At 35.9% G+C, this 27,385-nt stretch overlaps 1 protein-coding gene across 1 annotated transcript in view; it reads left to right on the top strand.

The window, feature by feature from the left end:
* Nucleotides 1–27,385, top strand: part of LOC141478355 (maltase-glucoamylase-like) — a 63,797-nt gene that overhangs the window by 23,942 nt on the left and 12,470 nt on the right. Inside the window, exons 19-39 of the mRNA XM_074167442.1 lie at nucleotides 1,054–1,110; nucleotides 2,687–2,811; nucleotides 3,949–4,037; nucleotides 4,451–4,500; nucleotides 5,517–5,687; nucleotides 7,081–7,230; nucleotides 9,109–9,327; nucleotides 10,520–10,674; nucleotides 11,986–12,154; nucleotides 13,227–13,323; nucleotides 14,902–15,014; nucleotides 15,854–15,979; nucleotides 16,796–16,924; nucleotides 17,500–17,607; nucleotides 19,637–19,699; nucleotides 20,736–20,870; nucleotides 22,429–22,513; nucleotides 23,428–23,566; nucleotides 24,491–24,624; nucleotides 26,371–26,405; nucleotides 26,530–26,646. Coding sequence (XP_074023543.1) covers nucleotides 1,054–1,110; nucleotides 2,687–2,811; nucleotides 3,949–4,037; nucleotides 4,451–4,500; nucleotides 5,517–5,687; nucleotides 7,081–7,230; nucleotides 9,109–9,327; nucleotides 10,520–10,674; nucleotides 11,986–12,154; nucleotides 13,227–13,323; nucleotides 14,902–15,014; nucleotides 15,854–15,979; nucleotides 16,796–16,924; nucleotides 17,500–17,607; nucleotides 19,637–19,699; nucleotides 20,736–20,870; nucleotides 22,429–22,513; nucleotides 23,428–23,566; nucleotides 24,491–24,624; nucleotides 26,371–26,405; nucleotides 26,530–26,646 — 2,466 coding nt within the window. The remainder of the gene's footprint in view (nucleotides 1–1,053; nucleotides 1,111–2,686; nucleotides 2,812–3,948; nucleotides 4,038–4,450; nucleotides 4,501–5,516; nucleotides 5,688–7,080; nucleotides 7,231–9,108; nucleotides 9,328–10,519; nucleotides 10,675–11,985; nucleotides 12,155–13,226; nucleotides 13,324–14,901; nucleotides 15,015–15,853; nucleotides 15,980–16,795; nucleotides 16,925–17,499; nucleotides 17,608–19,636; nucleotides 19,700–20,735; nucleotides 20,871–22,428; nucleotides 22,514–23,427; nucleotides 23,567–24,490; nucleotides 24,625–26,370; nucleotides 26,406–26,529; nucleotides 26,647–27,385) is intronic.

The raw sequence follows: 27,385 nt of genomic DNA, 5'->3' as shown, positions 1-27,385 counted from the left end.
ATTAAAAAAAAAAAAAGGAGGTGGAAGAAAAGGGGGAGAGGAGGGGGGAGAGAAAAAAAAAGAGGGAAAAAGGAGAATAAAAATGAGGAAAAAAGGAGAAAAAAGGAAAAAAAGGAGAAAAAAGGAGACTAAAATGAGGGGAAAGGGAGGAAAAGGGAAAAAAGGAGAATTAAAATGAAGAAAAAGGAGAAAAAAAGGAGGAAAAAGGAGGAAAAAGGAGGAAGAAAGGGAGGAGATAAAGAAGGAGGAAAAAATGAGAAAAAAAAGAATAAAAATGAGAAAAAAGGAGGAAAAAAGATAAAGAGGGGAAAAGGGAGAAAAGAAAGAAAAAAATGGGGAAAAAAGGAGGAAAAAAGAAAAAAGGAGGGAAAAAGGAGGAAAAAAGAGAGAAAAAAGAAAAAAGGAGAAAAAAGGAGACTAAAAAGGAGGGAAAAAAGGAAAAGGAGGAAAAAGGAGGAAAAAAGGAGAAAAAAGGAGGCAAAAAAAAGAAAGAAGGAGGACAAAAGGAGAAAAAATGATGAAAAATAGGGAAAAAAGGAGGAAAAAGAGGAGAAAAAAGGAGAATAAAAGGCGGGGGAAAAGGAGAGAAAAGGAGAAAGAAGAAGGAAGAAAAAGAGGAAAAAAGAGGAAAGAGGAGGAAAAGAAGGAAAAAAGAGAAAAAAGGAGATAAAAAAGGAGGGGAAAAGGAGGGAAAGGGAGAAAAAAGGAGAATAAAAATGACTAAAAAGGAGGAAAAAGGAGAAAAAAAGGAGGAATAAAGGAGAAAAAAGGAGAAAAAAGAGAATAAAAATGAGGAAAAAAGGAGAAAGAAATGAGAAAAAAGGGAGGAGATTAAAAAGAAGAAAGAAGGAGAAAAAAGGGAGAAAGAAGAGAAAAAAGGAAGAAAAAAGGAGGAGAAAATAAGAAGGGAGGGGAAATACTGTTGTCAATTTCATCATGATTTTTGGACATTTCGGCTTATTTTCTCTGTGTTTTCTCCCCCCCTTTGTCCAATTGAGGGGGGGGGGGTGACAGAGGTGAAGCCTGAGGGTGGTCTCTGTGTTCCCCTTCCAGGGGGTGAACATCACCCAGGCCTACGTCCCCGACGCCGTCTGGTACGACTACGACTCGGTGCGTGAGGAGGGGAACCGGGGGGAAAAACAGGTCACGTGGGCGGATAAAATATTTGGTAGATAATTTTTTGGTAGATGAAATTTTGGTAGATAATTTGGGCAGGTGAAATTTTTGTAGATAATTTTGCTAGATAAAATTTTGCTAGATAAAATTTTGGTGGATAAAATTTTGGTTGATAAAATTTTGGTGGACAGTTTTGGCAGATAAAATTTTGGTAGATAATTTAGTAGATGAAATTTTGGCAGATAATTCGGGTAGATGAAAATTTGGTAGATAATTTGGTAGATGAAATTTGGGTAGATAATTTTTGGTAGATAATTTTGGCAGATAAAATTTTGGTAGATAATTTGGGTAGATGAAATTTTGGTAGATAAAAATTTTGGTAGGTAATTTTTGGTACATAATGTTTTGGTAGATGAAATTTTGGTAGATTAAATTTTGGGAGATGACATTTTGGTAGATAATTTTGGCAGAAAATTTAGTAGATGAAATCTTGCTAGAGAATTTGGGTAGAAAATTTTTGGTAGGTAAGGTTTTGGTAGATAATTTTGGCAGATGAAATTCTGGTAGATAATTTTGGTTGATAAAATTTTGGCAGGTAAATTTTGTTAGATAATTTGCGTAGATGAAATTTTGGTAGATAATTTTGGCAGGTGAAATTTTAGTGGATAATTTAGTAGATGAACTTTTGGCAGATAGTTTGGGTAGATTAAATTTTGGTAGATAAAAATTTTGGTAGATAATTTTGGCAGATAAAATTTTTGTAGATAATTTTTGGTATATAATATTTTGGTAGATGAAATTTTGGTAGAAAATTTTGGGAGATGAACTTTTGGTAGATAGTTTGGGTAGATAAAATTTTGGTAGATAATTTTGGCAGAAAATTTAGTAGATGAAATCTTGGTAGAGAATTTGGGTAGAAAATTTTTGGTAGGTGAGGTTTTGGTAGATAATTTTGGCAGATGAAATTCTGGTAGATAATTTTGGTTGATAAAATTTTGGCAGGTAAATTTTGTTAGATAATTTGCGTAGGTAAAATGTTGGTAGATAATTTGGTTAGATGAAATTTTAGTGGATAATTTAGTAGATGAACTTTTGGCAGATAGTTTGGGTAGATGATATTTTGGTAGATAAAAATTTTGGTAGGTAATTTTTTGGTACATAATATTTTGGTAGAAAATTTTGGGAGATGAAATTTTGGTAGATAATTTTGGCAGAAAATTTAGTAGATGAAATCTTGGTAGGTAATTTGGGTAGAAAATTTTTGGTAGATAATTTTGGCAGATGAAATTCTGGTAGATAATTTTGGTTGATAAAATTTTGGCAGGTAAAATTTTGGTAGATAATTGTGGTAGATGAAATTTTGGCAGATAAAGTTTTGATAGACAATTTTTGGTAGGTAAAATTTTGGTAGATAATTTTGCTGGATAATTTTGGCAGATAAAGTTTTGACAGACGATTTTTGCTAGATAATTTTGGTGAACGAAATTTTGGTAGATAAAGTTCAGAATTTCAGGCGGCAGCAACTCACGGCGCCTCCTCTTCCTTCTCCCCACCCCCCCCCGGGAATTAGGGCGCGAGAATGTGGTGGAGGAAACAGTGGGTGGATTTTTACTTCCCCCCCGACAAAATGGGCCTTCACCTGCGGGGGGGGCACGTCTTCCCCTTCCAGCAGCCGGCGACCACCACCGTGGCCAGGTAAATCCCCGCTTCCCAACCCAAATTGCTCTAAATTTGGGATTTTTTCAGAATTTCGAGGCCACCTGCTGGCAGGAAAAAAAACCACACACCCCCAAATTGCAATAATAATAAGTAATAATAATAATTAAGAAATAATAATAAAATAAATGCTACTATTGTCAAAATCATCGTTATTACAATTATTAATTTTATTAGGGGTAAAATTATTATTATAAATTAATAAGCATCATCATTATTATATATATAATTATTATTATATATTACTATAATTCCCGCTTTCTGCCCCAAATTGCTCTAAATTTGGGATTTTTCAGAATTTCAAGGCCACCTGGTTGCAGGAGAAAAACCACCCCCCAAAAATTGCAATAATAATAAGTGATAATAATAATTAAGAAATAATAATAAAATAAAAAGGGCTAAAATAAATGCTACTATTGTCAAAATCATCGTTATTACAATTATTAATTTTATTAGGGGTAAAATTATTATTATAAATTAATAAGCATCGTCATTATTATATATATTATTATTATTATATATTACTATAATTCCCGCTTTCTGCCCCCAAATTGCTCTAAATTTGGGATTTTTCAGAATTTCGAGGCCACCTGGTTGCAGGAAAAAGCCACAAAAAAATTTGCAATAATAATAAGTAAAATAATAATAATTAAGAAGTAATAATAAAATAAGAAGGACTAAAATTAATGCTACTATTGTCATAATCATCATTATTATAATTATTAAATATTGGGCGTTGAAAGGCAATTCTTAAAGTTGTGAACCCCTGACGAAAATTATTTATTAAAATTAAAATTTAAATTTAAATGTATTAAATTTAATTTATTTAATTTATTGAATTTATGAATTTAAATGTATTAAAATTAAATTAATTCATTTTAAATCTATTCAATTTAAAGTTATGAGAATTAAATTAGATTTAAATTCATTAAAATCAAATCGATTGAAATCGAATGTATTAAGATTAAACGTATTAAAATTAAATTGATTAACATTGTGATTAATTAAAATTAAATTTATGAAAATTAAAGTTATTAACGTTGATTTCTGAAAATGAGAATCTTTCCTCCCCACCCCAAAATGGCGTTGTTTTTTGGGTTGTTTTTTTCCCCGCAGCCGGAAGAATCCCATGGGGCTGATCATCGCGTTGGACGACAACAACGAGGCCCTCGGGGAGCTCTTCTGGGACGACGGAGAAACCACGAGTGAGACCCCGGGGGACCCCCGAAATATCCACAGGCCCCGATTTGGGGAACCCCTGAGCTGATCTCGGGGGAAGAAGATCAAATTTTTTTTTAAGTTTTAAAATTTAATTAAAAAATAAAAAAATTAGAACTTAATTTCTTAAAAAATCATGACGTTAAATTTAATTTTAAGAATTAAATCTCATTTTAAAACTTAAAAATATAAGATATTTTAAACTTCATGACATTAAATTTCTCTTTAAAATGAAATTTAATTTAAAATATTTTAAAATGAATGACCTTGAATTTAATTTTGAAAAATTGAATTTAATTTTAAAATAAAAAAGGTAAAACAGTTTCAAATTGATGACATTAAATTCAATTTTTAAAACCTACATTAAATTTCATGGGCATTTTATTTCTCCACATTTTAGGTACCATCGAGAACAAAGCCTACATTTTATATGAATTTAAAGTTTCCAACGTAAGTATATATTTTAAATTTTTTTAAAAGGCTCTAATTTTAATTTCTAATTTAAATTTAATTTTTAGTCTGTTTCTATGAATATTCATTTCTCAAATTTAAATTCAATTTTTCAAAATTCAATTCAATGTTATAAATTTTAAACTCCTTTCACTTTTTAATTTTTAAATGAAATGTAATTTTTAAAATTCAATTCAATGTCATATATTCTAAACTCCTTTCACTTTTCAATTTTTAAATTAAATGTAATTTAAAAAATTAAATTCAACGTCATACATTTTAAACTATTTTAACTTTTTAATTTTAAAATTAAATGTAATTTTAAAAATTAAATTTAAGGTCATTAATTTAAAAATATTTTAACTTCTTAATTTTAAAATTTAATTTAATGTGATAAATTTTAAACTATTTTAACTTTTTAATCTTTAAATGTAATTTTAAAAATTAAATTCAAGGTCATACATTTTAAACTATTTTAAATTTTAGTTTTCAAGTTAAATTCAATATTTAAGTATGTATAAGTAATATAATATAAGTAAGTATATATTTTTAAAATTTTTTTTGAATGGCTCTAATTTTAATTTCAATTTTTAGTCTGTTTCTATGAATTTTGAATTCTATGAAATACGAATATTTAAATTCTGAATTTGAAATATGAATTTTGAATTCTATGAAATATGGATTCTTTTTCCCCCTTCTATTTTTCCGACAACGCGTCCTGAAAAATGAATTATTTGACAGAAAATTGACATATATTCGTACAATAATAGTATATATTTCTATATAAATATATTATATATAAATTTGTATATAAATATTATACACCTATAAATATGTAATAACAGGGAAAAAATTCGTTTCAAATTTTGGGGAAGTTTTGGGGAAGTTTTGGGGAAATTTGGGGGAAATTTTAGGGAAATATTGGAAAAATTTAGGGAAATATTGGAAAAATTTAGGAAAATTTGAGGGAAATTTGGGGAATTCATTGCGATTTGGGATTGGGGTTGTTCCCCCAGAACCTGCTCCAGATGAACGTCGTCCACGGCAACTACTCGGACCCCGGGAACCTGAATTTCGAGGAGATCAAGATCCTGGGGCTGCCCCAGGAGCCGGTGACGGTGACGGTGGAGGAGAACAACCGCCCCCTGCCCCTCACCCCCAACGTCACCTACAGCCCCGCGGACAAGGTCGGAAAGTCGACAGGTTTTTTATATATATATATATTAAAATTTATAATAGAAATATATGAATTCATAATATAAATGTATAAATACACAAATTTATAATATAAATATAAAAAAATCTAATGTAAATCTGTAAATCCGTAATTAAAATCTAAATTTTTAAAAATATAAACCTATCGATTTATAATTTATAATGTAAATATATGAATATAAACGTGCGCGACATAAATGTAAAAATATAAAATATAAATATAGTTCTTAAAAATGTAAATATATCGTTGCATAATTTACATTTTTAACAAATATTATATTATACAAAATATATATAATATTATAATAATATATATTATATATATTATAATTATTATATATTATGTTATTATTATAGTAATATTCTATATTCTATATTCTATATTCTATATTATATATTATATATTAATATTATATATTATAATATTATTATTATAATAATATATAATATAAATATTATACAACTATAGGAAATTTAAAATCAGCACATAAATTTATAATATAAATACAAGTTTTTAACACAATTTTTTCCCAGATCTTTTTCCAGATTTTTCCCGCCAGTTTTCCCGATTTTCCCCCTTTTTTCCCCCACTTTTTCAACCCAATTTTTTTCCAGATCTTTTCCCGGTATTTTTCCCTGATTTTCCCCTGATTTTTTTCCCCGATTTTTTCCCCTTCTCCCCCCGTTTTTTAACCCATTTTTTCCAGATCTTTTCCCAGATTTCCCCCCAATTTTTCCCTGATTTTTCCCCTCCCCCGCCCCCGTCTTTTAACCCAAGAATTTTTTTCCAGATCTTTTTCCAGTTTTTTTCCCAGATCTTTTCCCCAGATTGTTCCCTGATTTTTTCCGTATTTTTCCCCCGATTTCTTTTTCTCTGATTTTTCCCCCCATATTTTCCCCTGATTTTTTTCCCGATGTTTTTCCCTGATCTTTTTTCTCTGTTTTTTCCCTAATTTTCCCCCAATTTTTTCCCGATTTTTTTCCCAGATTTTTTTCCCGTCATTTTTTCCCCTGATTTTTTTTCCCCCCTGATTTTCCACAATTTTTTCCCTGATCCTTTCCCCGATTTTCTTCTCCTGATTTTTCCACCCCCTGATTTTTCCCCAATACTTTCCCCGATTTTCCCCCCGTTTTTTCCCTGATTTTCCCCAATTTTTTCCGCACTTTTTTCCCCGATTTTTTCCCCCAATTTTTTTCCCCCCGACTTTTCCCCTAGATCTTCTCTGCAGGAATTTCAGACGCCTGAATTTGGGGGAAAAAAAAAAAAATCCCCAATTTTTCCCCAGCTGCTGCTTTGGGCAGATTCTTGTTTTTAAGGAAAAACGGCATTAAATTTGCAGAATTGACTGTTTTTGCTTTTGGCAGGTGGCTCTGATCCAGGGGCTGCGGCTGGAGCTGGGCAGATCCTACTCCCTGCGGTGGGTTCTGGGAACCAGCTCCAGGGAAAAATTCGATTGTGACCCCAACCCCGGCGCCTCCAAGGAGAAGTGCGAACAGCTCGGCTGCCTCTGGAATGTAAGGCGAAACCCGGGGAAATGGGGAAAAAGCCTGTTAAAAACTGGAACTTCTTTTTTTTTAATCATTTATTATTATTATTATTGTTATTGTTATTGTTGTTGTTGTTGTTGTTATCATCATCATCATCATCACTATCATCATTATTATTTTATTGCTGTATTATCATTATTTTTATTTTATATTTTATTTTATTATTTAATTTTATTATTTTATTTTATTTTTATTTTATTTTTTTATTTTATTATTTCATTTCATTTTAGTTTAGTTTAGTTTAGTTTATTGTTTTGTTTTATTTTATTATTTTATTTTATTTTATTTTATTTTATTTTATTTTATTTTATTATTTCATTTCATTTTAGTTTAGTTTAGTTTAGTTTATTGTTTTTTTATTTTATTATTTTATTTTATTTTTATTTTATTTTATTTTATTTTATTTTATTTTATTATTTCATTTCATTTCATTTTAGTTTAGTTTAGTTTATTGTTTTTTGTTTTATTTTATTATTTTATTTTATTTTTATTTTATTTTTATTTTATTTTATTTTATTTTATTTTATTTTATTTTATTTTATTTTATTATTTCATTTAATTTCATTTCAGTTTAGTTTAGTTTAGTTTATTGTTTTATTTTATTTTATTATTTAATTTCATTTTATTTTGTTTTATTTTATTTTATTAGTTTAGTTTCGTTTAGCTTATTGTATTTTAGTTTATCTTAGTTTGTTTTATATTTTCTTATTACTTTTTATAACAAAAGAAACGCGCTCCCATTCCCCAGTTTTTTTCCCCGACTTTTTTTCCCCAATTTTTTCTCTTATTTTTTTCCCCGATTTTTTAACCCCTTTTTTCCCAGATCTTCTCCCCGGTTTTTTCCCGATTTTCCCTCTGATTCCCCCCTTTTTTCCCAGATCCTTTTCCAGATTATTTTCCCAGATTTTTTCCCCGATCTTTTTCTCTGTTTTTTGGGTTTTTTTTTTTCCCCCCGATTTTTTTCCAAATATTTTCAAGGATCTTCTTCCCATGTTTTTCCCAGATTTTTTTATCCCCAATTTTTTCCCCCCAATTTTTTTCCCCGATTTTTTTAACCCATTTTTTCCCCAGACCTTTTTAGAACAATTTTGAATTGTTGCTACTAAATAATAATAATTAATTATATTTAAGAATCGTCTAGAGGTCGGGTGGGTTCAGCCGCTTCTTTATGGTTTCATAACAGCATGAAACTTTGGACAAAATTCCCAAAATTCCACATGGGCTCGTTATCCAGTTTAAAAAAAATAGAGATTTTTACCCAGATCTTTTTTCCCTCTTTTTTTTTTTTTTTTTCCCCGATTTCTTTTCCGGATCTTTTCCAGGATCTTTTCCCCCAATTTTTCCCCAGATTTTTTCCCTGATTTTTTTTCCAGATTTTTTCTCAGATCTTTTCCCCTGACTTTTTCCCTGATTTTTTTTTTTTTCACCTGATTTTTTCCCACATCTTTTTCCCAGGTTTTTTCCCAGATTTTTTCCCAATTTTTCCCAGATTTTTTTTTTCAGATTTTTTTCTCCCTGACTTTTTCCCTGTTTTTTTTTTTTCCCCCAATTTTTTCCCAGATCTTTTTCCCAGATTTTTCCCCAGATTTTCTCCCAATTTTTTCCAGGTTTTTTCCTTGATTTTCCCCTGATTTTCCCCCTGGTTTTTTTTCCCCCTTTTTTTTAACCCAATTTTTTTCCCAGATCTTTTCCCAGCTTTTCCCCCAGACCTTTTCCGAACAATTTTTAAATTTCTTGCTGCAAAACAACGAAAAGGATTTTAAAATAATTATAAAAAATAAATAATAATGTTAAAATAATTAGTAACAACAAAAGAAGTCAGCGAGGAAATATTCCCGTCGGCAGGAGGACACCTCCGAGGCGCGTGTTCCCTACTGCTACTACAACGGCTCCCACAACGCTTACTCCGTCGCTGACGTCACCTACACGCCACAGGGGGTGACGGCCACCCTCACCCTCAGGAGCCCCCGATCCCCCCCCGAATCCACCCCCAAATCCACGACGCCCATCGACACCCTCCGCCTGGAGGTGAAATATCACACCGACCATTTGCTGCAGTTTAAGGTGAGAATTCGGGGTTCTTCCGCCCCCTCGGAATTTCATAATTTGCCAGGAAAATTTTCTCGTTTGCGCTCAATTTCGAGGATAACGCTCCCTCCGCCAAAAATTCCCGCTTTTAACCCAAATTGTTGCCCTCAGCCTTGAATCAACACGGCCCGACTCCTAAAATACAGAAACCCTGGAGAAAAAAAAACCTCTTAAGTTTGGTTAAAAATTCCACCCAAAAGGTGAAATCAATTTGTAAGATCCAGCAAATTTATAAGATCCAGAAAACTTGGAGAAAAAAACTCTTAAATCTGGTTAAAAATCCCATCAAAAAGGTACAATCAATTTATAAGATACAGAAAAATTATAAAATACAGAAAACCTGAAGAAAAACCGCTTAAATTTTGTTAAAAATTCCATCAAAAAGGTGAAATAAATCTGTAGGATACAGAAAACCTATAAAATGCAGAAAACTCGGAGAAAAAACTCTTAAATTTGGTTAAAAATTCCATCAAAAAGGTGAAATCAATTTCCCCATCCAGAAAAATCCTCTTAAATCAATATACTTTATTTATGATTGTCAGTAATTTTGATTTTCAGTAATTTTTATTTTCAATAATTTTAATTTCCAATATTATTTTTTATTTTTCAGTGTTTATTTACTGAATTATTTACTGAATTTATTTTTCAGTAATTTTTATTTTCAGTAACTTTGATTTTCAGCAATTTTAATTCTCAGTAATTTTTGATTTTCAGTAATTTTGATTTTCATTAATTTTGATTTCCTATCATTTTAATTTACAATAATTTTGTTTTTCAGTAATTTTATTTTTCAGTAATTTTAATTTTCAGTAATTTTGATTCTCAATAATTGTTAAGTTTTCTCCATAACAAAACCTTTCTTTCCCACCCCAAATATTCGGGAAGGAATTGGGAAAGAAATAAGCGGGTTTTTGACAGAAAAACGATTCTCTCGGCAAATTTACTCATGAATTTTCAGTAATTCCAATTTTTTATTGTTTCTGGCGAGAAATAATTGAAAAAATTCTCTTTAAATTGAAAACTCAGTCTTTTTCCCTCTCTGTTGGTCAACAGGAACACACACAAAAAAAGTGGTTTATTCTATTTTTACCAATTCTTGGAAAAAATGATGCTCGTTAATTTATGCGTATTCCCCCTGGGCCCAAATTAATTAATTTTCCGCCGGCAGATTTACGATTACGCCAACGCGCGGTACGAGGTGCCGGTGCCGCTGAACCTCCCCCCGGCCCCCGAAAGCTCCGCCCAGAGCCGCCTGTACGAGGTGGGGGTTCAGAGCCAGCCCTTCGGCCTCCAGATCCGCCGCCGCAGCACGGGGACGGTGATGTAAGATTCCGGTTCCGGCCTTTCATCCCACTTTTCATTTCTTTTTTTTTTTTTTTTTCATTTCGGTTCGTTAATTCAAATTTTTCTTTTATATTTGTGTAGAATTTAATGTAATAATTTAATCTCACTTCATTTAATTTCATTTTGTTTCATTTCGTTTAATTTAATTTCATTTTTTTTCATTTTGTTTCGTTTCTGAAATTCAACTTTTAAATTTAATTTTTCATTTTGGTGCGTTAATTCAATTTTTCTTTTATATTTAGGTATCGTTTAATGTGGTCATTTCATTTCATTTGTTTCGGTTCATTTCATTTTTTTTCATTTCGTTTCATTTCTGAAATTCAACTTTTTAATTTAATTTTTCATTTTGGTGCGTTAATTCAATTTTTTCTTTTATATTTATGTAGAATTTAATGTAATCATTTCATTTCATTTTGTTTAATTTCATTTCGTTTCATTTCATTTCATTTCTGAAATTCAACTTTTTAATTTAATTTTTCATTTCGGTTTGTTAATTCAATTTTTCTTTTATATTTAGATATCATTTAATGTAGTCATTTCATTTGGTTTGGTTCATTTCATTTTTTTTTCATTTCGTTTCATTTCATTTGGTTTTGTTTCCTTTCATTCCATTCAGGGTTAATTTCTCTTTCAGCAATTTTCGTTTTCAATAACTTTATGTTTCAGTAATTTCCATTCTCAGTAATTTTGATTTTCAATAATTTTTTTAAGGAATTTTTATTTTCAATAATTTTTATTTGCAATAATTTTTATTTGCAATAATTTTGGTTCTCACTCATGTTGATTTTTGGTAATTTCGATTTTCAATTATTTTATTTTTCAGTAATTTTTATTTTCAATAATTTTGATTTTCGATAATTTTAATTTTCAGTAATTTTGATTCTCAGTAATTTTAATTCTCGTCAATTTTGATTTTCAATAATTTTATTTTTCAGTAATTTTTATTTTCAGTCATTTTGATTTTAAGTAATGTTAATTCTCAGTAATTCTGATTTTCAGTAACTTTGATTCTCAGTAATTTTGATTTTCAGTAATTTTGATTTGCAACAGTTTTCTTTTTCAATAATTTTAATTCTCAGCAATTCTAATTTTTAGTAATTTTGATTTTCACTCATTTTGATTTTCAGCAATCGTTTTGGTTTTTTCCTAACCCTGCCAGTTTTACCCCAACTTTGGCCAAAAAAAAAGGTTTTTAGAGGAAAAAAAGTGGGTTTAAGAGCGACCCCCCCGCCCCAGTGACTCCCAGTGCTGAAAATGGTGCCGTTTTGTCCCGTTTTCCCTTTTTTTCAGCTGGGATTCGCAGCTCCCGACTTTCACCTTCAGCGACTTCTTCATCCAGATCTCCACCCGGTTGCCCTCCCAATATTTGTACGGATTTGGGGAGACGGAGCACCCCACGTTCCGTCACGACATGAACAGGCACACCTGGGGCATGTTCGCCCGCGACCAACCTCCTGGGGTAGGACAAAAATCCCCATTTTTCTCTTTTTCCCCCCAAAATTTCAACTTCCGCTTCCAACCAACCCCCCTTGGTTGGCCACGGAGGAACCTGGTTGAGGGCAACATCTGGAGAGGTTCCTCCAACCTGGTGGAGGCCCCATTCCTTGAGGGATTCAAGACCAGGTTGGACGGGGCTTGGGGCAACCTGGTCTGGTGGGAGGAGGTGGCCCTGGATGTCCCCATCCCAGGATGGTCCTTAGGGTCCCTTCCCACCCAACCCATTCCATGATTCCATGATTCCATGACATTGGGAAGAAGTTCTTCACTCTGAGGGTGGTGAGACCCTGGCTCAGTTGCCCAGAGAAGCTGTGGCTGCCCCATCCCTGGTGGGGTTCAAGACCAGCTTGGACGGGGCTTGGAGCAACCTGGTCTGGTGGGTGGAGGTGGCCCTGGATGGAACTGGATGGTCTTTAAGGTCCCTTCCCACCCAACCCATCCCATGATTCCATGATCTCATGGAAGGGATGGAGAACAGCCCCCAGGAGAAGGACTTGGAGGTGGTGGTGGATGAGAAGCTCGACATGAAGCTGGAGAAGGTTCATCCTGGATAAGAGAAGGTTCCAAGGAGACCTTTGAGGCCCTTCCAGTCCCTCAAGGGGCTCCAGGAGAGACGGGGAGGGACTCTTGATCTTGGGATTGGCTGCCCCATCCCTGGAGGGGTTCAAGACCAGCTTGGACGGGGCTTGGAGCAACCTGGTCTGGTGGGTGGAGGTGGCCCTGGATGGAACTGGATGGTCTTTAAGGTCCCTTCCCACCCAACCCATCCCATAATTCCATGATGCCTCAGGCCATGGGATGAAGAAAGCCATTGACCCCAAAATTCGAGCTCAAATCATCTCTTCTGGTCAATGTTTAGCCTTGGACCTTCAAGAGGTGACAATCAACGTCGCCGGAGGGTGGTGTATCTCATAGTTCATTAAGCTCGTTAGCGATAACGGGTAATTAATTGGTGGATTCCAACCCGTGAAGGTTCACGATGTGGTTCTAATCCAAAATACGGCTTTTTTTTGGTTTTTTTTTTTTTTTTGCAGTACAAGCTGAATTCCTACGGTTTCCAACCCTTCTACATGGGGCTGGAGGAGGACGGCAACGCCCACGGGGTTCTCCTGCTCAACAGCAACGCCATGGGTCAGTACCTGGTCCTCTTCCACGGACCCATCAATGACCCGGATGAGGGGACGGGGTGGACCCTCGGCACCTTTGCTGGTGACACCAAAGTGGGAGAGGGAGAGGGTGACACACCAGGACACCTGGCCAGGCTGGAGAGTTTGGGGGGAGAGGAACCTCATGAAGTTCCACCGAGGGCAAGTGTAGGATGTTACGTCTGGGGAGGAACCACCCCATGGACCAGGACAGGTTGGGGGGTGACCTAGTGGAGAGCAGCTCCATGGTGAGGGACCTGGTGGACAACAGGGTGACCATGAGCCAGAGATGTTGGGCTTGTGGCCTTCAAGAAGGCCAATGGTCTCCTGAGGTGGCCAGTGGGAATAAACCCATGGACCAGTGACCTACTGGAGAGTGGAAATAGACCTGGGAGTCCTGGTGGACACCAGGTTGCCGATGGGCCAGAGATGCTGGCCTTGTGGCCAAGAAGGCCAATGGTCTCCTGAGGTGGCCAGTAGGAATAACCCCATGGACCAGTAGAGGTTGGGGGTGACCTGTTGGGGAGAAGCTCCATGGAGAGGGACCTGGGAGTCCTGGTGGACAACAGGTTGCCCAGAGATGTTGGGCTTGTGGCCTTCAAGAAGGTCAATGGTCTCCTGAGGTGGCCAGTGGGAATAACCCCATGGACCAGGTTGGGGGTGACCTGCTGGAGAGCAGAAAAAGACCTGGGAGTCCTGGTGGACAATGAGTTGCCCGTGGACCAGCAATGAGCTCTGGCGGCCAAGAAGGCCAATGGTCTCCTGGGGTGACCAGTAGGAATAATCCCATGGACCAGTGACCTACTGGAGAGTGGAAATAGACCTGGGAGTTCTGGTGGACACCAGGTTGCCCATGAGCCAGAGATGTTGGGCTTGTGGCCTTCAAGAAGGCCAATGGTCTCCTGAGGTGGCCAGTGGGTGGAGGGAGGTCATCCTCCCCCTCTGCTCTGCCCTGGGGAGGCCCCATCTGGAGACTGGGACCAGTTCTGGGCCCCCCAGTTCCAGAAGAACCAGGAGCTACTGGAGAGGGTCCAGCAGAGGCTGTGAGGATGATGAGGGGCTGGAGCTTCTCTGGGCTGAGGAACCTGGGGAAGTGAAGGCCGAGGGGGGGACCTCAAAGGTGGGGTTTCAAGAGGATGGGACCAGCCTCTTCCCAGTGGTGCCCAGTGACAGGACAAGGGCCAACGGGGACAAACTGGGACACGGGAAGTTCCACCTCAAGGTGAGGAGGAACCTCTTGACCATGAGGGTGGCAGAGCCCTGGAAGAGGCCACCAGAGGGGGTGGGGTCTCCTTCTCTGGAGACCTTCAACCCCCACCTTGGGTGGGACCTGCTCTGGGTGGACCTGCTCTGGGGGGGCGGGTGTGGGATGGAGGAGACGATCTCCAGAGGGTCCCTCCCAACCCCACGTCCTCCGGGGTTAAAAAAAAAAAATACCCCAATTCCACGTCTTTCTCCACATCTTTCACTTTTTTTTTTCAGTTTTTGCCCGATTCGGGTGGGTTTTTGCCCAATTTTCACCCCCAACCCCCCACACCCCCCCCCCCCCCCGGTCTTTTTCCAGACGTGACCTTCCAGCCCACCCCCGCCCTCACCTACCGCACCACGGGGGGGGTGCTGGACTTCTACATGGTCCTGGGCCCCACGCCGGAGCTGGTGGTGGAGGAGTACACGGCGGTAGGGACCTCCCGGCACCAAGTCACAGCTCCGGGGCGGGGGGGGGGGTGTGGGGGGTGTGGGACGGTTTGGGTCCATCTGCCTTTTTTAAAAAAAAATTATTTTAATTTTTGGTGGGTGGTTTTAATTTTCAATAATTTTAATTTTCAGTAATTTTAACTTTCAGTAATTTTGACTTTCAGTAATTTTGACTTTCAGTAATTTTGATTTTCAATAATTTCGACTCTCAATAATTTTACTTTTCACTAATTTTGATTTGCAGTAATTTTAATTCTCAGTAATTATAATTTTCAGTAATTTTGATTCTCGGTAATTTTAATTCTCATTAATTTTAATTCACACTAATTTTGATTTTCAGTAATTTTAATTTTCAGCAATTTTGATTTTCAGTAATTGTGATTGTCAATAATTTTAATTCTCAGTAATTTTGATTTTAAATAATTGTGACTTTCAGTAATTTTTATTTTCAGTAACTTAGATTTTCAATAATTTTGATTTTCAGTAATTCTGCTTTTCAACAATTTTGACTTTCAGTAATTTTAATTTTCAGTAATTTTAATTCTCAGTAATTTTGATTTTCAATAACTTTATTTTACAGTAATTTTGATTGCCAGTAATTCTATTTTTCAGTAATTTTGATTTTCAATAATTTTGATCTTCAACAATTTTATTTTTCAGTAATTTTGACTTTCAGCAATTTTAATTGTCGGCAATTTTAATTTTCAGCCATTTTGGTTTTCAGCCGTTTTGATTTTCAAGAATTTTGATTTCCGGCAATCTTCCTTTGTGTTCGTTTCGTTTTCTCCTCTTCTCATCCTTTCCGGTTTCTTTTCCCCCAGCTGGTGGGGCGCCCGGTGATGCCCCCCTACTGGGCTCTGGGCTTCCAGTTGTGCCGCTACGGCTACGAAAACGACACCGAAATCGCCAAATTGGTGGAAGACATGAAAGCCGCCCAAATCCCCTACGTACGTTGAGACCCGTTAAACCTCGTGACGCCTAAATTTCCGCCTTCGGGGGTATTTTCTAATTTAAAAACATAGAAGAAATGCAATTATTGGCCCCATAATTCAACTTCTCCCCGCGCTTTCTGGGGCAAAACCAATGAAAAAGAGGTTTATTTCCATTATACTGTGAAAACGCCGCTTTTTGGCTGTTGGAAAAGTCACAAAATCTTTAGAACTAACGAAATTCTACCGAAATTTGGGGCAAAATTTCGTTTTGCAGGGAATTAACTTCTCCCCGCGCTTTACGGGGCAAAACCAACAAAAAAGAGTTTTTTCCATTATACCGTGAAAATGCCGCTTTTTGGCTGTTGGAAAAATCACAAAAGTTCTAGAACTAATGAAATTCTAGCGAAATTTGGGGCAAAATTTTGTTTTTCGGGGAATTAACATCCAATTATTTCCATCGGGAGCAGCCAATCCCCTCGCTTCCGGGGGCGTGTCCCAGCGACGGATTTATCGACATAAATTTATACAAAAAACCCAGGGTTTGGGTTTGTTTTTTTTTTTTTTCAATTTAATTTCTCCCTTCACAATAAATCTGGTGGGAAAAAAAAGCTGAATTTCAGCTTTTTTTTTTTGTGGAAGCGCTTCCCCCCCCCCCGGAGCTTTAAATCTGCAGCAAAGCTCCAATTTTAAATTTTAAACTTCAAATTTTAAAAGAAAAGCCGGGAATCGGCCTCATTTTGCAAAGGGGTGAGGAACTCGCTGGGGGATGATGTAAATCGGGAAATAACAGGATAAAATTCTTAATTTGAAATTTTTCGGTGTGAATTTCAGGACGTCCAGTACGCGGATATCGATTACATGGAACGGCAGTTGGATTTCACCCTAAATCCCCGTTTTTCGGGGTTGCCCGCCCTCATTGATAAGATCCGAGGAGAAGGAATGAGGTTCATCCTCATCCTGGTGAGTCGAAATTTTGGGGTGAAATTCCCCAAATCAGGATGTCGCATTTTAGAAGCATTTTCCGCATTCATTTTTTGGGCCTAAGGAGGGGTGTTTTCTTGAATTTTCTGGAATTTTCTGGAATTTCACCCCAAATCCACATTTTTCGGGGTTGCCCGCCCTCGTTGATAAGATCCGAGGAGAAGGAATGAGGTTCATCCTCATCCTGGTGAGTCGAAATTTTGGGGTGAAATTCCCCAAATCAGGATGTCGCATTTTAGAAGCATTTTCCGCATTCATTTTTTGGGCCTAAGGAGGGGTGTTTTCTTGAATTTTCTGGAATTTTCTGGAATTTCACCCCAAATCCACATTTTTCGGGGTTGCCCGCCCTCGTTGATAAGATCCGAGGAGAAGGAATGAGGTTCATCCTCATCCTGGTGAGTCGAAATTTTGGGGTGAAATTCCCCAAATCAGGATGTCGCATTTTAGAAGCATTTTCCGCACCTGTTTTTTGGGTCTAAAAAGGGGTGTTTTCTCGAATTTTCTGGGATTTTCTGGAATTTCGCCCTAAATCCCCATTTTTCTTTAATTTGAAGGATCCAGCCATTTCGGGAAACGAGACCGATTACCCAGCATTCACCAGGGGGGTGGAGAAGGACGTCTTCATCAAGTGGCCCAACAGCGATGACATCATCTACGCCAAGGTGACCTTCCTTCCAAAAAACGGTTGTTTTACCCCAAATCCATCCCGGTGCCGGGGGAAGGGGGGGGATGGGACATTGGGGAAAAAACCCTTAAAATCCCTCCTGGGCCCCAAATTTGATCGAGGCCTTCAAGTGGGAGAAACGGAAATGGCTTTTTTTGGCGTCGCCGTTGGGATACGGAGATTTATTGCTGTTAATACGCCGGTTTTTAATTCAATATTCTGTTTTTTAAATCCATACTGTTTTTTTTATCAATACTCCTTTTTTTTTAATCAAACACTCCATTTTTTAAAGTCAATACTCCATTTTTAAACCGATACTCCCGTTTTTGAATTAGTACTCCATTTCTTTTAATCAATCGTCCATTTTTCAGTCAATACTCTGGTTTTTTTGATCAATACTCAGTTTTTTTAATCAAGATTTCATTTTAAAAACCAATAGTCCATTTTTTAGTCAATACTGTTTATTTTTTTAATCCATATTCCATTTTTTAAATCAACGCTCCATTTTTTTAATCCATACTTTCTTTTTAAATCAATACTCTTTTTTAAAATCAATACTCCATTTTTAAAATCCATATTCCTTTTTAAAAAGTAATAGTTTTTTTTTTAATCAATATTCTGTTTTTAAAACCAATACTCTGCTTTTTAACTCCATACTCCATTTTTAATATCAATACTCCATTTTAGAAGTAAACACTCCATTTTTAAAATCAATGCTCTTTTTGAAAAATCAATACTCCTTTTTTTAAATCAATACTTTATTTTTAAAAATCAATACTCTTTTTTAATCAATACTCCTCTTTTTAAAATTGATCCTCCATTTTTTAATATCCGTGCTCCATTTTTTAATCCCAAATCCATTTTTTTAGAGCAATACTCCTTTTTTAATCAATGCTCTGTTTATTAAAGCAATATTCCATTTTTAAAAGCAATATTCATTTTTTTTTAATCCATACTCCAGTTTTAATTCCATGCTCCACTTTTTAAATCAATGCTTCATTTTTGTAATCAATAATCCCTTTTTTTAGTCACTACTCCATTTTTTAAATCAATGCTCCCTTTTTTAATCGACACTCCGGTTTTAAAATCAACGCTCAATTTTTACAATCAACACTCCGTTTTTTAAATCAATATTCCATTTTTAAATCAATACTCCATTTTTAAAATAAATATTCTCTTTTTAAAATCGGTACCCATTTTTTTTAATCAATACTTTATTTTTTAAAGCAATATTCCACTTTTGAGCCCAATGCTCCGTTTTTTAAATCAATACTCCATTTTAAAAATCAATACTCCATTTTTTAAATCAATACTCCATTTTTAAAATCAATACTCCATTTTTTAAGTCAACACTCCATTTTTCTAATAAATTCTCTGTTTCTTTAAATCCATGGTCCGTTTTTGAAATCAGTGGTGCATTTTTAAAATTATTACTCTTTTTTTAAATCACTAGTCCCTTTTTAAATCCATACTCCATATTTTTATCAATACTCCATTTTAAAAATTAATACTCCATTTAAAAAATCAATATTCCGTTTTAAAATCAATACTCCATTTTTTTAATCAATTGTCTGTTTTTTAAATCAAAACTCCGTTTTAAAAATCAATAATAGTTTTTTTTAATTAACACTCCATTTTTTCAATCGAGACTGTGTTTTTAAATCAATATTCCATTTTTTAATCAATACTCCGCTTTTTAAATCAATACTCCATTTAAAAAATCAATTCTCCATTTTTTTTAATCAGTCCCCTGTTTTTTAAATCAATACTGCGTTTTTTTCAATAATGCTCCAGTTTTTTAATCAATACTCCATTTTTTAAAACCAGTACTTCGTGTTTTTAATCACTACTCTGTTTTGTAAAGCAATACTCCTGGTTTTTTAATCCATACTCCTGTTTTTTAAATCAATATTCCATTTTTTAAATCAATACTCCTGTTTTTTAGTCAATACTCCTGGTTTTTAATCAATACTCCGTTTTTTAACCCCATTTTAATGCCATGATTTGATCGTCCCCTTCCTCCCCAGGTCTGGCCGGACCTTCCCAACGTAGTCGTCAACGACTCCCTGGACTGGGACACCCAAGTGGAGGTAAACGTCCCACAATCCCAGAATGCAATGGGGTTGGGAAGGGACCTTCTGGAGATCGTCTCCTCCAAGCCCCGGCCAGAGCAGGTCCCACCCAGAGCAGGTCCCACAGGGTCCCATCCAGGTGGGGGTTGAAGGTCACCAGAGACGGAGACCCCAGCACCTCCCTGGGCAGCCTCTTCCAGGGCTCTGCCACCCTCGAAGTCAAGAAGTTCCTCCTCGTGTTGAGATGGAACTTCTTATGGTCCAGTTTGGGCCCGGAACGGGCCTGTCACTGGGCACCACTGGAAAAAGACTGGCCCCATCCTCCTGACACCCACCATCGAGGAGATCCCCCCTCAGCCTTCTCTTCTCCAGGCCAAAAAGACCCAAGTCCCTCAGCCTTTCCTCACCAGAGAGATGCTCCAGGCCCCTCATCATCTTTGTAGCCCTTTACTGGACCCTCTCCAGCAGCTCCCAGTCCTTCTGGAACTGGGGAGCCCAGAACTGGTCCCAGTGCTCCAGATGGGGCCTCCCCAGGGCAGAGCAGAGGAGGAGGGTGAACCTCCCTCAACCTGCTGGCCACCCCAGGAGACCATCGGCCTTCTTGGCCTCAAGGACTCACTGCTGGTTCGTGGTCATCCTGGTGTCCACCAGGACTCCCAGGTCCCTCTCCATGGAGCTGCTCTCCAGTAGGTCACCCCCCAACCTCTACTGGTCCATGGGGTTATTCCTATTCCTACTGGCCAAATTCCAATTTGGAATTCAGAACAAATTCCAAATTGTTGGTGGAATGAAGAACAAAATTCCAAATTATTTGTGGAATGGAGAACAAAATTCCAAACTGTTGGCGGAATTAAGAACAAAATTCCAAATTATTGGTGCGATAAAGAACAAATTCCAAATTGTTGGTGGAACTAAGAACAAAATTTCAAATTATTGGGGAATTAAGAACAAATTTCCAAATTATTTGTGGAATTAGGAACAAATTCCACCTTTTTAGCATTTTTTTGGTCCCGTTTTTATCCTTCACTTCATTTTTTCCTCCTATTTTTCCCAGCTCTACCGCGCCTACGTGGCTTTTCCCGATTTCTTCCGCAATTCCACCACCGAGTGGTGGGCGAGAGAGATCGCCGAGGTCTACGACAACCCCCAAAACGCCTCCCGCAGCCTCAAATTCGACGGCCTCTGGATCGTGAGTCTGAAAATATCATTTTCTTTTTTACTTTTCCGCCTCTTTTTAACCCCAAAAATTGCCCCCAGGGATGAGAACGCTAAATATCTAATGCTATTTAACGCTAAATCTCATGAATAATCGACTAAAGTTGGAAAAAAAATCCTTCTCCTTAACAATTTCTCGTTTTATTTTGCCTGTTAAATAAAAAGTTTAATTCCTCAGATCTCTATTTCTATAGAAATGCCCCAAAAAAGGAGAAAGCCAGTAAAATATTTAGATTTTTCCTCCCTATTCCACCTCCGATTTCCAGCGGCGACGAGAGGACGGGAGCCATCGTTGGGAAATTTCAAGATTTTTAGCAATTTGCATAATTCTCACTGGATTTTCTGCCTCAATTTCCATTTTACGCAGAGGAAAAATTTCCCCCTTTTTTTTTGGAAAAAAACGACCCATAAAAAAGAAAGTTTTTAAAACCCGAAGTTAATCTCCGTGAATTTGACGCTTTGTCCTCTGGGAAATGAGAAATTCCAAATCTGCCCAGGAAGGGAATCGCTCCTCGGCAAAATTTACCTCTTCGATTAAAAATTTAATTCCATTAAAATCTACCTCTTCAATTAAAAATGTAATTCAATTAGAATTTACCTCTTCAATTAAAAATTTAATTCACCTAAAATTTACCAATTCAATTAAAATTTTCCTCTTCAATTAAAAAATTAATTCAAATGAAATTTATGTCTTCAATTAAAACTTTAATTCAATTAAAATTCACATCTTAAATTAAAAATTTTATTCAATTAAAATTTACATCTTCAATCAAAAATTTAATTCAATTAGAATTTACCTCTTCAATTAAAAATTTAATTCCATTAAAATTGACCTCTTCAGTTAAAAATGTAATTCAATTAAAATTTACCTCTTCAATTAAAAATCTAATTCACCTAAAATTTACCAATTCAATTAAAATTTTCCTCTTCAATTAAAAAATTAATTCAAATGAAATTTATGTCTTCAATTAAAACTTTAATTCAATTAAAATTCACATCTTAAATTAAAAATTTTATTCAATTAAAATTTACGTCTTCAATTAAAAATTTAATTCAATTAGAGTTTACCTCTTCAATTAAAAACTTAATTCCATTAAAATTGACCTCTTCAATTAAAAATGTAATTCAATTAAAATTTACCTCTTCAATTAAAAATCTAATTCACCTAAAATTTACCAATTCAATTAAAATTTTCCTCTTCAATTAAAAAATTAATTCAAATGAAATTTATGTCTTCAATTAAAAATTTAATTCAATTAGAATTTACCTCTTCAATTAAAAATTTAATTCCATTAAAATTGTCCTCTTCAATTAAAAATTTAATTCAATTAAAATTTACCTCTTAAATTTTCGCTGCTTAAAAAAAAAAAACAACCACAAAACCACAATTTCTGAAAAATTTGCGGTTTTTCCCGTTTATTTCACAGTCGACGCATTTGAGAAAGAAAACGAAACAGGTGAAAAAGAAGAATTTGGCCAAATTTAAGAGAATTTTGTTGACGTGGGGGTTTTTTTTCGCTTGGTGTTTTCAGGACATGAACGAACCCTCCAGCTTCGTCCACGGCTCCGTCGGGGGCTGCAGGAACCAGGAGCTGAACTTCCCGCCCTACATGCCCCGTAAGTCCCGCCCCCCCCCGGGGAGAATTCGCCCGGTTTTGGGTCACCCGGGTTCCCAAAGAATTTCTCAGGCCCAAAATGTGGCAAAACTGCCCCAAATTCGGGAGATAAAGTCATAAACGAACATGAAACAGAAATTCTACCGATTTTTGAATAGAAATTCCACAGATTTTTGGACAGAAATTCTACCGACTCTTGAACGGAAAGTGTTCCAATTTTTGGACAGAAATTCTACTAATTTTTGAATAGAAATTCCACCGATTTTTGTACAGAAATTTTACCAATTTTTGAACAGAAATTCTAACCATTCTTGAACAGAAATTGTACCAATTTTTGAACACAAATTCTACTGATTCTTGAACAGGAATTGCACCGATTTTTGAACAGAAATTCTAGTGAATTTTGGACACAAATTCTGCCGATTTTTGGACAGAAATTGTACCAATTCCTGGACAGAAATTCCACCGGTTTTTGGACAGAAATTCTGTCGATTTTTGAATAGAAATTTAACCGATTTTTGGTCAGAAATTCTAACGATTTTTGAACAGAAATCCTATCAATTTTTGGACAGAAAATCTACCAATTTTTGGACAGAAATTCTACAGATTCTTGAACGGAAATTCTACCCATTTTTGGAAAGAAATTCCACCGATTTTTGAACAGAAATTTCAGCATTTCCTGAATTTCTTACATCAAAATTCAGCGTTTCCCAAATTCCGCAAATCCTCAGAAATCCTCAGCACACCTAAAATGCTGCTTTTCGTGAAAATAAAACAAACGACCCCGGGAATCGTTTGAAAAGGAGCGAAGGCCGATGGGGACGATGCGAAATGATTTAAAAAAAAAAAAAGACTAAATTGTTAAAATTCTTGCAAATTGCTAAAACCCGAGTGTTTCTGTTCCCGTCCCGCCAGAGCTGGGCTCCAGGGAGGAGGGGCTGAAGTTCAAGACGCTGTGCATGGAGGGGGAGCAGTTTCTCCCCGACGGTTCCCCCGTCCGACACTACGACGTCCACAACCTCTACGGGTGGTCGCAGACCAAGCCCACCCTCGAGTGAGTCCCGTTTTTTTTTCTCTAATTCACTCAAAAATACGTTGAAAATTAATTTTTGAACCCCTATGGTGTCTCCTCATCCTCTTGGTGCCTCCTCAACCTGTTGGTTCCTCCTCAACCCGTTGGTTCCTCCTCAACCCGTTGGTTCCTCCTCATCCTCTTGGTGCCTCCTCAACCCGTTGGTTCCTCCTCAACCCGTTGGTTCCTCCTCATCCTCTTGGTGCCTCCTCAACCCGTTGGTTCCTCCTCATCCCATTGGTTCCTCCTCATCCTCTTGGTTTCTCCTCACCCTGTTGGTGTCTCCTCATCCTTTTGGTTTCTCCTCACATCTTTGGTTCCTCCTCCTCTTCTTGGTTTCTCTTCATCCCTCTGGTTCCTCCTCACCCTGTTGGTTCCTTCTCACCCTGTCGGTTTCTCCTCATCCTCTTGGTGTCTCCTCAGCTCTGTTGGTTTCTCCTCACCCTTTTGGTTCCTTCCCACCCCTTTGATGTCTCCTCATCCTCTTGGTGTCTCCTCATCCCGTTGGTTTCTCCTCACCCTTTTGGTTCCTCCTCATCCTCTTGGTGTCTCCTCATCCTGTTGGTGTCTCTTCACCCTGTTGGTTCCTTCTCACCCTGTTGGTTTCTCCTCATCACTACTGGTTTCTCCTCCTCCCATTGGTTTCTCCTCATCCTCTTGGTGTCTTCTCCACCGTTGGTTTCTCCTCATCCCGTTGGTTTCTCCTCACCCCATTGGTGTCTCCTCCTGTTGGTTCCTCCTTATCCCTTTGGTCTCTCCTCATCCTCTTGGTGTCTCTTCCACCCGTTGGTTCCTCCTCATCCCATTGGTTCCTCCTCACCCCCTTGGTGTCTCCTCACCCCCTTGGTATCTTCTCATCCTCGTTGGTTCCTCCTCACCCGGTTGGTGTCTCCTCCCCCTCCCCAGCATCCTCCAGAACCTCACCAAGGAGCGGAGCATCGTGGTCACTCGTTCCACCTTCCCCACCAGCGGGCGGTGGTCGGGCCATTGGCTGGGGGACAACACGGCCGCCTGGGACCAACTCTCCAAGTCCATCATCGGTGCGTCCTCCCCCCCAGCCTCCTCCCTCCCGCTTCCCTCACCCAAAACGGCTCCTTTTCCACCCAAAATGGCCCCTTTTCCACCCAAAACGGCACCTCTTCCACCCAAAACGGTGCCTTTTCCACCCAAAATGGCCCCTTTTCCACCCAAAACGGCACCTCTTCCACCCAAAACGGCTCCTTTTCCACCCAAAATGGCCCCTTTTCCACCCTGAACGGGCTCCTCCCTTGAGAAAACCGAATTTTTGCCCAATTTCTCGATTTTTGGGGGTCCTTCTCCAGCAACTCTTCGTGGTTCCGGTGGGAATCTCAAAATTCTGATTCCTTCAAATTTCAATTCGAATTTCTCAAGTTCCTCCCCTTCCCCCCCCCCCCCTTTGCCTAAAATTGGACGTTTTCCTTCCCAAGAACCTATTTTTGGGGGGAAATTCTGGAAATTCTTTTATTTTTTTCCTCATTGATTTCCCTCAACGTTCTCCGGAGTCGAATAAAAACCCCAAATTTCTCCTTATTGAGTTATTATTATTATTATTATTATTATTATTATTATTATTATTCAGAACCAAGTAAAAAACCCAAACTTGTTATTGAAGAATTTATTATTATTATTATTATTATTATTATTCAGAACCGAATAAACCCCCCAAATTTGTCGTTATCGAATTCTTATAATATTAATACTAAATACTAAAATATATTAATAATAATTAATAATAATAGTAGTAATAATAATAATAGGGACCAAATAAAAAACCCAAATGTATCGTTATTGAACAACAATAATAATTATTATTGTTATTAAATGACTTCATATATAATTATTCAATAATTATTCAATTATTATTAATAGTTATTATTATTCTAAACCAAATAAAAACCCCCAAAATTGTTCTTATTAAACTATTATTATTATTGTTGTTGTTACTATTATTATTATGAACTGAATAAAAAGCCCAAATTTGTCATTGTTGAATTATTATTATTCTGAACCAAATAAAAACCCCAAAATTGCTGTTATTGAATGATAATAATAATTATTAATAATATTTTTTTTTTCAGAACTGAATAAAAACTCCAATTTTTTCATTCTTGAATAATAATAATCACTCTTTTTGTTAATGATTTGTTATCTTGTTATATTTTAAATATTTTTATAGATTTGTTGATTAATTATTAGTAATTAATATATCAATATCAATGTATTGATGTTATTAGGAACCGAATAAACCCCCCCAAATTTCTCATTATTGAATTATTATTCGTAGCATTATGAACTGAATAAACCCCAAACATTGTTGTTATTGAATAATATTAATAATTATTATTTGTTATAATATAATAATAATATTTATTTATTTATTTTCATATATATACATTATATTATATTATATTATATTATATTATATTATATTATATTATGTTATATTATATTATATTTATTATATTATATTATATTATATTATATTATATTATATTATATTATATTATATTATATTTATTATATTTATTTTATTATATTATATTATATTATATTGTATTATATATATTATATATATTATACAATATATTATATATATTACATTTCATATTATATATTTATATTTATATTTTCATATATTATTTATTTATTTATAATAATTTGTTATTTATGTTATTATTTTATACTTCTATCTAGAAAGACACTTTTATTTCTTTATTTGTTTGTTGTCGTTAATTGTTGCTCTGACGATTGTTTCCCCGCTCCAGGCATGATGGAATTCAGTCTCTTCGGAATCTCTTACGTAAGTTGGGGATTTACTCCCGAAACGTTCCATTTTTACTTCCAAAAACCGTAAAATATGGCTTTTGGCTGAAATTTTGGGATTTTTTTTGGGTTTTTTTTGTTTTTTGTGCTGAACTCTGCAGACGGGGGCGGACATTTGCGGCTTCTTCCAGGACTCGGAGTACGAGCTCTGCGCCCGCTGGATGGAGCTGGGCGCCTTCTACCCCTACTCCCGCAACCACAACGGCAAAGGCTCCAAGGTCTCCCCCCCCTCCCCCCCCCCCCCCTTTCCCACATTTTTAAAACGGAAATTTCAAAAAATCGAAATTTCCCCCGTTTTCCCCATTTCCCACCTTATCGAACGCCTTTTTTAAAAAAAAAAAACTAAACGCAAAGAAACCCACCGGAAAACGGTTCTTTTTTCCCGTCCGGTCCCGATTCTACCCCCCCCTCCCCTCCCCCCCGGCGGAAATTGACATTTTGAAATTCGAATTTCAAATTTTCAATCTTCTATCCCAGATCGTGATTCAGGTTCCAATTGGAAATTTGAATTAGAGCTTAGAATTTCAATTGGGATTTCAACTTTTCGATGTTATCGTTTGGATTGTGGTTTAAATTCGAGTTAGAAATTAGAAAACAGAATCAGAAATATTAGAATTTAAACTAGAACTTGTTTTTAAATTTTATAATTTTGATCGTAACTTAAATTAGAAATTAGAAATGAGAAAACAGAATTAGAAGTCTTAGAAACTCAATGGGAATTTCAACTTCTCAATGTTATCGTTTAGATTGTAATTTAAATTCGAGTTAGAAATTAGAAAATAGAATTAGAAATATTGGAATTTAAATTAGAATATAAAATTTTAAATCCTATCATTTAGTTTATACTATGGATTAGAATTAGAAAGGAGAAATTAGAATTCGAAGTCTTAGAATTTCAATTGGTACTTAAAATGTTCAATGTTATCATTTGGATTACAATTTAAATTCCAATTATAA

This window comes from Numenius arquata, unplaced genomic scaffold (assembly GCF_964106895.1).
Source record: "Numenius arquata unplaced genomic scaffold, bNumArq3.hap1.1 HAP1_SCAFFOLD_611, whole genome shotgun sequence".
NCBI lineage: Eukaryota > Metazoa > Chordata > Aves > Charadriiformes > Scolopacidae > Numenius > Numenius arquata.
This window is presented reverse-complemented; position numbering and strand designations above follow the sequence as displayed.